Raw genomic sequence first — 12,941 nt, forward strand, 5'->3', positions numbered from 1 at the left:
CAAAATAACAGGGTGGTAAATAGGCTTGTAAAACCAAATCTGGACATTTTCACCCCAAGCAAAGTCACACACTTAATATTCATAGAACTAATTACTTAGAAATACTCAATACATTAATTTTATTGCACCTTTAACCAAAAATATTGTGTTTGGCCTCCCTGTCCCTCCCCGTCCCTCCCCACTACCTTCGCCTATCCCGAAGAGAGTATATAGGGCTAGTCGTTGGATTCAACACTAATTCAAAAGTACTTTATTTTACTTACTTTAATACACAAAAATGGTATTAAGTATTGGTGAAATAGTGGGTTTACCACACTAGCCCTTGTCTTTACTACAGTGCATTTTATAGCGTACAAGAACACAGCGAGTAAACTCGCCAATTGGAACACAGCCCTAGCTTCAGCTGTGACGCCACATCTCCGCGCCGCAGTTCCCCACGTGTGGAGTCTGACCGAGAAGCTCGACACGTTTAAAGCCTCAGACTTTCATCGACTGGCTGAACTCCTGAATAACAAACATGGGCAAGAAGTTAAAGGTCGGAAAGACCCGAAAGGACAAGTTTTATCACCTGGCCAAAGAAACTGGTGAGTTAATGAACAGTAACAGTAATGTTTGCTGTTATTTATTAGCTAAAGCTAGCTAGCTGGCTGGCTGGCTGGCTAACGTTAGCTAGCTAGGGGAGCTTTGGGGTTTGTGGAGTCATGATTTCTAGGTTTGTCATAAGAGGAATCTGCATTTTCCTCAGATCCAGTAAAATAAGGGCAGGTTGTTGGTTATGAGCTTTTTAAGGATTTCAGGCTCTCAGAGATGCTCAAAATAAAGGTAGAAAAGGTAAAGGTGCTCATATTAGTCACTGTACTGTGTCCTCCTCATTTGACCCATCTGTGGTAGTAAACACACACACACACACACACACACACACACTCTCTCTAGTGAACTAGGGGCAGTGAGCACATCCACACACACCCAGAGTGGTGGGCAGCAACTCCAGGGCCCAGGGAGCAGAGAGAGGGTGAAGGCTAGCCTTGCTCAAGGGCCCAACAGTGGCACCTTGCTGAGCCTGGGTATCGAACCCACAACCCTGTCATCAGCACCACTGCCCCAAATGATTCAGACAAACCGTTCAGATCAAATCACATCACCTGTACTGTCAAAAATCTTCCAGTACGCCTGTAATTACACAGTAGACACCTGAAAATATCTAACCTGTTCCAGATATACAGCCTAATAATCTATAAGCTACATTTCCGCAGTGAGTCTGTAGTAAAAGCTGAGATACGTTACGCTGTGCTGTTTGTTTTGCAGGCTATAGGTCTCGTTCATCTTTTAAGCTCATCCAGCTCAACCGTAAATTCCAGTTTCTTCAGAAGGCCCGGGCTCTTGTGGACCTGTGTGCTGCTCCTGGTGGATGGTGAGCTGTTAGATCCGTCCAGTCTCCGGGCTGAGACGCTTTAGTATGTTGTAATAGTAACAGTAAGAGTCCCACGGGTGGTGATTTTGTTTGTTTTGTCCTCTTACAGGTTGCAGGTGGCGTCCAAGTTTATGCCTGTGTCCAGTCTCATCATCGGTGAGTGCCGAACATGAGCTTTAATGAACTGGGTGGCGATTAGTTGTACAGTCCTGTCTTACTGTTCTTGGTTTCCTTGTGGTCAGGAGTGGATCTGGTCCCCATCAAACCCATCCCCAGTGTTGTGACCCTGCAGGAGGACATCACAACTGAAAAATGCAGACAGGTAGGACTGGTGTCTGTGGTAGAGCTGGCACAGCCAACTAGCTTAGTGTTTTCCGCTGGAGCTCGGGTGGATATACAGTAATGATGAGTGGGTGGTATGATGCATTTAACAGTGAACTTATAGATATTATAATACTTATTATTATTATTATTATTATTATTATTCATTATATATTATCACAATATGTGAAATATTTAATGATATTTAGCATTTCTGAAGATGGCAGACAAGATGCAAGAAACTCAAACTCAAAAATAAATAATAATAATAATAATAATTGAACCAAATAATAATAAAATAAAATAGAAAGGGAAACAAGATCACTAGCCCAGACATTTCGGCACCCTCCCTCCCCCCTCCAGAAAAAAAAATCACCACAAAACGGAAATACAAGTCTAAATGTTTAACATCAGGGGTTAAATTAAAGCTCAAAATAACAACGAAAAATAATAATAAAAGGTTCTTCCTGTCTCCCTCTACCATAAACGAGGAAAACACATAAGTAAACAAATACATAATAAAAAGTAAAAATAAGCCTTTACCCCTGCTCTTCTTTTAGGCTTGACTAATATAAATATAATAAATCAAAAACAACAACAATTACACTTCTAAAAGTGATGTGACAGTTATCAGGCCGGCGGTGCAGGAAGGAATCTTTTATAGGAGTCTTTATACTGGTGGCTTTTTCCACCTCCACCAATCAGGAGCCACATCACCATCACGGGTGAATCCTCTCGAGTCCAGTGACCTGTCATTTAAACAGACAAATACGGGGGGGGGGGAGGGGAAAACCCATACACACACCTCCTCCATCTGTCCGGAACATGTTAAAATGATCAATAAAATATCATAATAGACTGAAAGACGGTTAGCTACATCAGCAGCTGCACCGGTAGCAGCAGTGGTTGTTGTTGTTGTTTATAAACTCTCTATAATGACTCACAAGATCTGTTTATTTGGTCCCTGCTGTTGTCCGGTGATCTATAGGTTCGACCAGTTCCCACAGTATACTGGAAAAGCCCATCATGGCAGAATTGATCACAAAACCGGTATAATATCGGCATATTCTCCACGCTAATGAACACCACCCCTTTGTCCAATAGGCTCTCAGAAAGGAGCTGCAGACCTGGAAAGTCGATGTGGTGCTTAATGATGGAGCGCCCAACGTGGGAGCCAACTGGCAGCATGATGCCTTCTCTCAAGGTAATCACGATTAGAGCGCAATGGTTCTCAAACTGGTGCTTGATGGGTGTTCTGGGATTGGGTTCTGCCGTCTGTAATAGCTGTTAGATTCACTGTTGATCCTCGCCCTCAGCTCATCTCACTCTCATGGCGCTCAAGCTCGCCTGCGAGTTTCTTGCCAAAGGAGGGACTTTCGTCACTAAGGTCTTTCGCTCCAAGGACTACCAGCCCCTCATGTGGATCTTCCAGCAGTTCTTCAAGAAGGTGCAGGCCACCAAGCCCCAGGCGTCCCGTAACGAGTCCGCCGAAATCTTTGTCATCTGTCAAGGTAGCGCCTCTCTCTCTCTCCCTCCCCTGTAATTACAGGTGTTATTACAGGTGTTATAACACCTCTCCTCCACTCTGTCAGGGTTTCTGGCTCCTGACAAAGTCGACAACAAATTCTTCGACCCCAAGCACGCCTTCAAAGAGGTGGACGTGCAGGTGAAGACGGTGAAGGAGCTGGTCACGGTGAAGAAGCCTAAGGTCAGCGCTCTCACAGAGGAGGAAGGATGTGTACATGATGTTTCCACTGAGCTGTGTGTGATTGATTGATTAATTGATTAATCGATTGCTTGTTTGTTTGTTTAATAGGCGGAAGGCTATGACGAGGGTGACCTGACCTTGTATCACACTTTCTCAATCACTGAGTTTTTGAAGGCAGAGAACCCGGTGGACTTCTTAAGCAAAGCCAGTGAAGTAAGAACAACAACTACTACTAATAATAGGAATAAAATTAATAAGCGATATAAGCTACAGCTGGGCAATATCACAATTTTATTGTAATGATAAATTTTGATATAGTGGTACACTATGTTTTATGAGATTTCGTCAGTGCTTAAAGAACACTGATTAACTGCACATTTCATTACGAAGAGTTTAATCCGTATTTAATTATATTTAAGTAAAAATCACGGTACTCAGTATGGGAGAGTATTTTGAAAGCATTTTTTTTTTATTTTACACTGTTGGTGCTTTTTGTCTACATGACTAAATATTGCGATAAATATCATATATTGTAAAAAATCTCTTAACATTGTGATAAAAAATTCTTCATATCTCCCAGTTCTACGATATGCGTTTTACATGTGATTTGCATATGAATAATTTTTTACAAAAGACTGTTCATTCATTTTTTCACATTACCAAATTGCATTTACATTTAAGGCATTAAGCAAACGCTCTTTTCCAGAGCTCGACAAAAGAGCTTCGCTGTTTATTCAGAAAATACCCTCAGCTAGTTTGTATCGGCTGTGTGAACTGAGTACTGAGTAAATGTAAAAAATCCTTATCTTACATAAAAAAAAAAAATCCTTATCAGTTAAAAAATAAAAATCCTCATAATACGTTAAAAAAATGCCTTATCATACATTTAAAAAATGTTTTAAATCCTTATCATATACATTTAAAATTAAAAACAAAAATCCTTATCATAGTTACATTTTTTAAAATGCTTATCATACATCCTAATACAGTTCAACCATCATACAGTTAAACAAATTAAAAATCCTTATGATACATTAAAAATGATACTCAAAATGATTCAACCTCACTGCAGATCAGGGTTATTAGCAAAATGTTAAAATTTCATTCAAAGTAACAGCATTAAGGAGAACCTCCCTCAGAGCTGGAGGAAGAAACCTTGAGAGGAACCAAGACTCACAAGAGCGACACGACCCTTCCTCCTCTGATCAGAACTATTTATAAATTATTGATCAAAATTACCAAACCATCTAAACTATTCTATTGCTCAGGTGTGCTGATATAAGCCTAATATTACTAACTAAAATAATTATAATAGTGAGAATAATGAGTAATAATGATTAATGCTGGTAATAATAATAATAATAATAATAGCAAATAGAGTTCATCTAAACTAAATAACTAAATGTTTATTTTCTGGGAAGAACAGAACTCAGTTCTCTGTACTTCTCCACAGGTTCCAAGGTAGGCAAACATCCAGTACGACCACATGCTCAACGTCAGAGTGTTCATTACATGCTAAGCCCACCTTCATATGACTGACATAACACGATAGCCTTTGCCTTTCACTGTCTCCTTCAGATCACCTTTGACAGTCCAGAGCTGGAATCCCACACAGCCACCTCTTCTGAGATCAAGGAGTGCTGCAGGGACATCAAGGTTCTAGGACGAAAGGAGCTCCGGTGAGTTTCCGTGGTTACGGTCCTGTATTATGTAAAAACATGGTAAAGAGTTCTGTTAGTGTGGCTAAACCTTTTTTTTTCTTCCTCTGTGTGTTTGGGCATTAGTCTCTTGCTGTCATGGAGAGCCAAGCTGAGGAGGTATTTGGCCAAAAAGCTGAAAGAGGAGGCCAAGCAGCTGGACCAAGAAATCAGCCTCAGCTCAAGCGAAGGCGAAAGCGATACAGAAAAGGAGAAGAAGAAGAAGAAGAAGAAAGAGGACAAGAAAGAAGAGGAAGAGGAAAAGGAGGATGGGGAGGAGGAGAATGATGAGATGGACATGAAGCTGGCTGAGCTGAAGGCAGAGGAGATAGCAGAGCTGAAGCGGTAGGTGTTCTGCGCTGTGAGCGAAGTCGTAGAAGAACCACCTCTGGTTCCGTTAAGACCAATTTCTGAGAAATTGTGAGTGTAAGCTTGATGAACTTACGAGGTTCTCCACACTCACAGATCTCCTAAACAATCTTAATGGAACTTTATAAAAAGTGGTTCTTCTGTGGTACCGCTTACAGAACCCCTTGTAGCACCTTCACATGATGTAGTACGTGAACATTGTTCCAGGTTCTATGTAGAGTCCAATAATGGAAACCAAGCTGAGAAAACATCCAGGGGTACAAAAACCAGTTCATTTACATATATTTACCCTCCAGCGTTTAGCCCCGCCCATTTACACTGAGGTTTGTAAACCCAGACTGCTTTTTGAATGAGGCCCAATACAGGGCAGCCAATCAGAACAGGCTATGTGAAAAATAATTATGGCTGTAGTGGCTAAATAGGGACTAAATGCCCAAATGTTTGTGGACACCAGTTTTATTGAACATGTTTATTGAGCTACTTTAAGCTGCACACCTTGCTGACACAGATGTGCAAAAGGTGTAAACACTCACAGCTTGTCTAGTACCTGTGGAGGAGTGCTGCCAGTAGAATAGGGCTCTCGGGAGCAGATCTACATGAAGCTATTGGCACCATGCTGCGTAATGTCAGGCGTGAGCTAGAGGGGTATAAAGCCCCCCAGCATTGAGCTGTGGAGCAGTGGAAGAACTGTGTTCCCTGGAATGATGGGTGAACTCGTTAATACCCTTGATTTTAGAAGAAACATGAGCAGGTGTCCCAATACTTTTGTCCATGTAGTGTGTGTGTGTGTGTGTGTGTGTGTGTGTGTGTGTGTGTGTATAATTAATGGTTTCTTTGCTTTTGTAGCAAAAAGAAGAAGCTCCTGAAAGAGCGGCGCAAGCAGAGGGAGCGAGTGGAGCTCAAGATGGACCTGCCTGGAGTCTCCATCGCAGATGGTGGAGACTCCAGCATATTCTCCCTCAGCACCATCAAAAAAGCCAAGGTACTGCAAATCGAGCGCACACACACACACACACACATTCTGTTGAACAGCTTTAAACTCTCCCCTCTTAATGCTTCACCTGCAGGGTCTGAACGAGCTCTCTCTGGGGGACATGAAGGGAGCCGACGCGCTGCTGGACGAGGAGGGAGAGGAGGACGTCCACATCTCTGACGCGGAGAGTGATGGCATCTCCCTGGCCTCAGACCTGGATGACGAGGACCTGGAGGAGATTGAGAAGAATGAGAAGCAGTTGCAGAAGAAGCTTCCTAAGAAAAAGTGTGTAACGCTCAGGGCTGGCTGTAGCCGATTAGCTCACAGTAGAGTCCTGCACAAGGCCATATAGCTCTACCTCTTCCAACACCAGTGTTTATATGGTTCTGTGTTCTCCAGGGTTTCCTTCACTGTGGAGGGGGAGGAAGATGATGCCGAAGGTGAAGACAATGAGCTGCTGGTTGAGCTGGAGGGTAAAGATGAGAAGTCGGAGCGAGAGACCGCCATGTGGTTTAGTAAGGTGGGTGGAACTGTCCATCAGCCACAGCTCATTTGCACTTCCTACATCGTTGCTGTCTTTAGAACAGTGTATTTCCATTGAATCCAGCTTTTACAATAAAAAGACGAATGCAATCAAATCCTCACAGCAGTGCAGATCCAAAATCTAGACAGATCTTCCCTGGACAGTAGAGACAGTTACTCCAACAAAAGCAGGAGAATCGCTTTCTTAATTCCTTTCTTTCTGGATAAAACCATGAATGAGCAGGTGTCCCAATACTTTTGTCCATATAGTATTTAAGATTATAGTTTTTTTTTTTTTTTTCCCTGTTGCTTTTGAAGCAGCTCTGTTTGGACAGGGACAGTGCTTTATATAGGCAGGTGTCCAAATACTTTTGTCCATATAGTATTTATGATTGCAGATTCATTTTCTGTTGCTTTTGTAGCAAAAAGCAGCAGCACTGTTTGGACAGGGACAGTGCTTTATATAGGCAGGTGTCCCAATACTTTTGTCCATGTAGTGTTTAGAATGACAGATTCTCTTTTTCTGTTGCTTTTGTAGCAAAGGAAGCAGCTCTGTTGGGACAGGGACAGAGATTAATTAAGGCACTGGATGGGCTCTGATAATTTAACTTTTCCTGATGAATGGACCAATAGAAATGGTCTGAATTAGCCAGGGATAAAATCAATGGATGTATATTAAAGTTAAGAACACGCCATGAGGCCATAAAGTTAAAGCTGTCTCTGAGGGGTGAGATTTTATTCTCTACGGTCTGCCGAGTGTTTATGCAAGCTCTGTAAAGGCCCGTCCTGTGGTCGTAATGCTGTAACACTGTGATCTCAGGGAATCTTCGCTGAGCTGGATCTGGATGCAGATGGAGATGCAATGAAGGAAATCCAACAGGCTCAGTTACTCCAGAGCAAGCTGGCGGCAGGTAAGTGCTTGCTTGTGGTGTGATGGTGTAGATCTGCAAGGAGAACGTAGCTCACTCCCTGTTCTGCTTCTCAGGTAAGGGCAAGAGGAGGAAGGCTGAAGAGGAGGCCGAGGCAGAGGCCACTGAGGAACAGGAAGAGGCCACAACTTCACAGGCAGCGGAAGAGAAGGGGGATGAGGATAGTGATGATGACTCTGATGATGACAGCAGTGATGATGAAGGGTAATCATTGTTTATGTTCAGTTATGATGCTGAATAGGCCATCAGCAATACAAATAATACTAATAAAGCTTAAATATTTGGCCTTAATATTTATGATCAATGTGTTTTAATGCTGATTGTTGAATTCTGCGCTGTATGGTCGTTTTTTGAACAGAGAGATTGCGAGAATGAAGAAAGCCTCTGGATCTGGGGAGTTATCTGGTGGTGGTGGTGGTGATGATGACTTTCAAGTGGTTCCTGTAGAGAGCACAAGTATGTATGGTTGCAGGTGGGGCCTTGGTGGTGGGGCATTTCCGTCTGGTGTGTCGGTTAACTACTTAGTTCGGTGGTTTGGGTGGCTCCAGGTTGAGGCCCCCTCTGGCCACTAGGGGGAGGCCTAGAGTCACGCCAGAGACTAATCGAGCCCAAGACGTGCTCTCAGATTCAGTCGTTCAGTGCTGCATCTTTAGCTCTGTCTGAGTTGCGTTAGCAAAGGCTGAGTGGCTCTCGCACCCCTTTGTACATCCAGTCTAAGCTCCAGGTTTCCCCCATATCTCACACACATACACACACACACACACACACACACACACACACACAGTGAGCATGCAGGACTCCCGGTTAGTCGTATATCTTAATTTCTTGGTTTATTCCGTATTTCCTTTAAGAGGCTCTTCTATTAGAGATGCACCGATCCGATACTAGGATCAGATATCGGTCCCGATATTAACAAAATTAGCTGGATCGGGTATCGGATAATTAGGCAGATACATGGAACCGATACTAAATGTTTACATGGTTTGATTACTGCTTGTATGTTTGACCAAGTTACTTAATTATTCTCAGGTTCAGCTGCTAGATTTTATTTTGAATTACGCTAAAAATGTTAAGATTGATTAATGTTTGTGTTTAACAAAGTGAAGCTGCTTATTTTCAGTTTTGGTTGATTTATGTATTTCACATATTTGTATTTATGTACATTTTAAGAAGTTTGACTCCTTTTTTTTATGTTGATTTTGAATGTTGTGTCAAGGTCAAGGACCTGCACTATTGTTTATTGTTAATTATGTGTCATTTGAAATGTGAAGCCCTAAGTGTCTCCCACATGGTGAGGTATACGGTTTATTAATTTGACAAAGTTATTGGCTCGTATCGGGTATTGACCGATATGCAAAGTTTATATATCTGTATCGGAACTTAAAAAGCTGGATCGGTGCATCCCTATGATCCATCTTCAGTTTTTCTCTCGGCTTTCAAGGTGGTCAGCGTCCTCCCCTCAAAGTCTTTGTTCTTCTATTTCATCTGTTTTCGCCACTTTCTACCCCTTTTAAGTTGCTTGGTTCTCAAAAACAAACAAATCAACCCACCCAGGATTCGAACCTAGGTCGCCGCATTAGCGCTCAGGCGTTATTAACACCGTGGCCGGGGTTTGAGTCCCGGGTGGGTTGATTATATTAGGTTTGTTTTTGAGTTTTACCTGCTTTGAGATCTCCTCTGCACTTGGGGCTGTGGGGGCGAGACCACTTAGTAGAGATCAATCCCCACACTTAGGCAAGGTTCTCATTACAGTGCTGATGATTGATTACATAAATAAATAAATAAGTCCCTATAGGAGGTTCTATACCTGTATTTTTTTCTCTTAACTTCATAACTTAAATTAATAGTAATAATGACACTGAGCGATGTTCCTAGTATATTTAATTGTTGTTGTTTTGGTGCTTTTTCAGGTAAACGAGCTCGAATTCTGGATGCGGAGGCTCTGGCTCTTGGGGCTCAGATTGCCACCTCTAAAAAGAGACGCAGGGACCTGGTCGATGACTCCTTCCACAGGTGGGCCACAAGCCAACTTGCAGCGCGTTCACGTTTCTGCGCTTGGCGACGCCAGAGTTCACAGTTTTACGGTCTTCTTGTAGGTTTGCCAAGTCTGAGGACATGACCGAGGTGCCGTCCTGGTTTGCTGATGATGAGAAAAAGCACAGGAAGAAGCCCGTCCCCGTCACCCGGGAGATGGTGGAGGAGTACAAAGAGAAGTGGAGGGAGATCAACGCCCGTCCCATCAAGAAACTGGCAGAAGCCAAAGCTCGCAAGAAGAAGAGGGTGAGCGAGTATGATTGAAAGAAGAGAGAGAGAGGAGGAAAGAAGCCATGATGGTCATGAACTTGAGTGATGATCATTTCTGTGTCGTGTTCTAGATGCTGAAGAAGATGGAGCAGGCCAAGAAGAAGGCGGAAGCGGTGGTCAATACGGTGGATATCTCTGAAAGGGAAAAGATGGCGCAGCTCAAAAGGTCAGACTTTACGTCAGCTGTGACCCTCTCTTTCCCTCTGTCGCTTACTCACATGCACACACTCATACTCTCACAATCCCACTCCATCACTCCCTCAGCCTGTGGTCAGATTACAGGCAGCTGTAGCTCATCTGTGGCTCATCTTCACTGTCCATCGTCCACTGTGGGCAGTGTCTCAGCAGAGGCTTCAGATCAGCATTATGTAGCATTTTACCTTCAAACAGCAGCTTCAGGATCATGCTGATGCTCCACTGACTGGAACAGGGAGAAGGGTGTCTCCGTCATTCCCACTCCGGGCCGGAGCGCTGCTGCTACTGCACTATGGAGCTTTGGTGGTGGAGCTGCAGGAGGAGAACCTCTCTCCAGAACTGCTGCTGTGTAACGCTGAAGAACCCATAGAGTCATATTAGAGTAAAATCCTGTAGTGTTCCTTTTCTGACTCCATGGCTACCAAGATCCAAGGTTGCCATCCATCAGAATGTAACAGAGTAGAAAATGCTCACTGTCCCATTATTAATTAAGGTGGAGGTAAAGACGCAGAACTGGCTGCGCTTCAATTGGCTCCTACTAGTCTAACGTACTGCCACTACAGCCACAGGGGGTCACCGGTTCGAATCCAGAGCCATATGCTTTGCCACCAGCAGCCAGAGTCTGAGTCTCTCTGGGTGGGTAGATGACTCTCTTAAGTGTTGTTGGCTGGCACAGGCGTCTGTTGTGGTGGCTGGCAGCTGGCGTGGTGGAGCCTGGTACCAGGTTTTTTCCTGGTGTGTGGCAGTTGCTTGGCGATGCTTCTTTAGTGGCTGACTTCGTGTGTATTGGAGGAGACGTGTTAAGTCCTTACCCTTCTAGTCTCGGGAGCATTGCTAGTGCTGGGGGTAAATTGGCAGAACCATATTGAGAGAGAATAGGGTGAAAAAGTTTGATGAAAACAAAAAGATGCAGCACTGGATTTAACCACTAGGGTGTGCTTTTGCAACGTCTGGGACAGCAGGAGTGTAATTTATCAGGATAAAGTAATTGGACACATAAGGGGGTAATAAATTGTTTGTGTTTTGAAGACTCAACGATGTGCCCTGTCTCTCATTTCTCCTCAGCATCTACAAGAAGGCCGGTGTGGGTAAAGAGAAGAGGGAGGTCACGTACGTGGTGGCCAAGAAGGGCGCAGGGCGCAAAATCCGCCGTCCTCCAGGAGTCAAGGGCGTCTTCCGCGTGGTGGACGGACGAATGAAGAAGGACTTACGAGGCAAGCAAAGGAAGGACCAGAAGGACAAGGGCAAAGGGGGCAGGAAAGGAGGAAAGGGCGGCAAAGGGGCAAAGTCGGGCAAAGGGGCAAAGTCGGGCAAGGGGGCAAAAATGGGCAAGGGGCGCCCAAACAGAAAGTGAGAACCGTTGCCCATGTTTTTCAGCATCACGCTCAGCCTGGACTGCTATTAATGAGCTGAGCTGAGCTTTACTGAAGCTACACACGGACTACAAGGACACTCTCTCGGGTTTGTGAGTGCCGTTTCTCCACCATGGCTCGTTTCTTTTTTGGCTGAAGGGTCTTCAGTGTGGACTGCAGGATGTGATAACGTTCATAGTGATGGTGGATGTTGCTGTTTAGTGCTGATCTGTGATCAGTTTTGACGTTTGCCAGCCCTGGTTCTGATTCACCCTGGTGCTTATTACAGTTTGCAGGTGCTTACGATACAAAGCAAAGCCGGTCAGTTGGTGTGAAACGCTCCGTTCTAGAGAAACTCCCCTCAGTCAGATTTGTGTATATAATGGTGGTAAATGAAATCCAGACGTCTGAAGAGTTTAATGCCTCTAAAAGATCCTTCACAGATACGCTGTCTGATGCCAGAGACTCTCTTGTGGAGTTTGATCAGGGTTTTGCGAAGCTATTGGTCTTAATTTAAATGTTAATTCGTGCTGGGGGGAGGGGTACACACAGGGCGCCATGCAGCCAAATAGTCCCTGAAGTAAGTAAATGCCTCATTCATTCATTCAGATCCATACCACCACAATACACAGTAATCTAAGTAGGTCCGTTTCTACAGAATTGACCATTTCACACCAAACCCACTCTGAAAGTCTTCGGGTAGGTAGTGTGTACCTACATGGCGTGTTTCAGAATACAGGATTGTGAGGATGTGTCCTGTACTTATTATTAGAAATGAATGAAATTCTGAGTTTCTCAGAATCTTGTTTGGGACAGGGTGGGTTATTGCCTGATGTTATGTCCAAAATGTGTTTTGGATTGTTAAGATACTTTAACTGTGTTTCCATTGTTTGTTATATAACATTTTTTCAGTCCAATAAAAAAAAATGATGTTCCAGAGTCACTGTGGTTTACTGCTGCGTATATTTCTATTATATATTTATGTCATTTGGCTGACGCTCTTATCCAGAGCGATTTGCAAGGTTACTCGTATTACAGAGACTGAGAGAGCTGTGGGAGCTCACTGGCCGGTAGTGGTCTTCACCGTAGTACCCCACCAACAACAACATGATTAGAGTGTAGAGGTGCTACTGAATACATCAATGCATGAAAGGTGTTTA

At 43.7% G+C, this 12,941-nt stretch overlaps 1 protein-coding gene across 1 annotated transcript; it reads left to right on the forward strand.

The window, feature by feature from the left end:
• The first annotated feature begins 431 nt into the window (after positions 1 to 431).
• ftsj3 (FtsJ RNA 2'-O-methyltransferase 3) lies at positions 432 to 12,720 on the forward strand. Its single transcript, XM_072660845.1, has 20 exons — positions 432 to 584; positions 1,306 to 1,411; positions 1,521 to 1,567; positions 1,654 to 1,733; positions 2,837 to 2,936; positions 3,049 to 3,243; positions 3,325 to 3,440; positions 3,549 to 3,653; positions 5,019 to 5,119; positions 5,225 to 5,482; positions 6,353 to 6,488; positions 6,574 to 6,764; positions 6,879 to 6,999; positions 7,822 to 7,912; positions 7,987 to 8,134; positions 8,289 to 8,386; positions 9,841 to 9,943; positions 10,027 to 10,210; positions 10,306 to 10,400; positions 11,495 to 12,720. The coding sequence occupies exons 1-20, from the start codon at positions 518 to 520 to the stop codon at positions 11,781 to 11,783; spliced, it is 2,631 nt and encodes an 876-aa protein (XP_072516946.1). The 5' UTR covers positions 432 to 517; the 3' UTR covers positions 11,784 to 12,720.
• The last annotated feature ends 221 nt before the right edge of the window (positions 12,721 to 12,941 follow it).

The sequence above is a fragment of the Salminus brasiliensis genome, chromosome 17, assembly GCF_030463535.1.
Source record: "Salminus brasiliensis chromosome 17, fSalBra1.hap2, whole genome shotgun sequence".
NCBI classification, from domain to species: Eukaryota; Metazoa; Chordata; class Actinopteri; order Characiformes; family Bryconidae; genus Salminus; species Salminus brasiliensis.

What these genes read in the sequence shown, in the direction of transcription:
- ftsj3 (XM_072660845.1), top strand. Translation starts at nt 518, where the DNA reads ATGGGCAAGAAGTTAAAGGTCGGAAAGACCCGAAAGGACAAGTTTTAT. An exon ending in GCACCATCAAAAAAGCCAAG is followed by an intron (nt 6,489 to 6,573) that starts GTACTGCAAATC and finishes CTTCACCTGCAG; the next exon opens with GGTCTGAACGAGCTCTCTCT. An exon ending in GTCGATGACTCCTTCCACAG is followed by an intron (nt 9,944 to 10,026) that starts GTGGGCCACAAG and finishes GTCTTCTTGTAG; the next exon opens with GTTTGCCAAGTCTGAGGACA.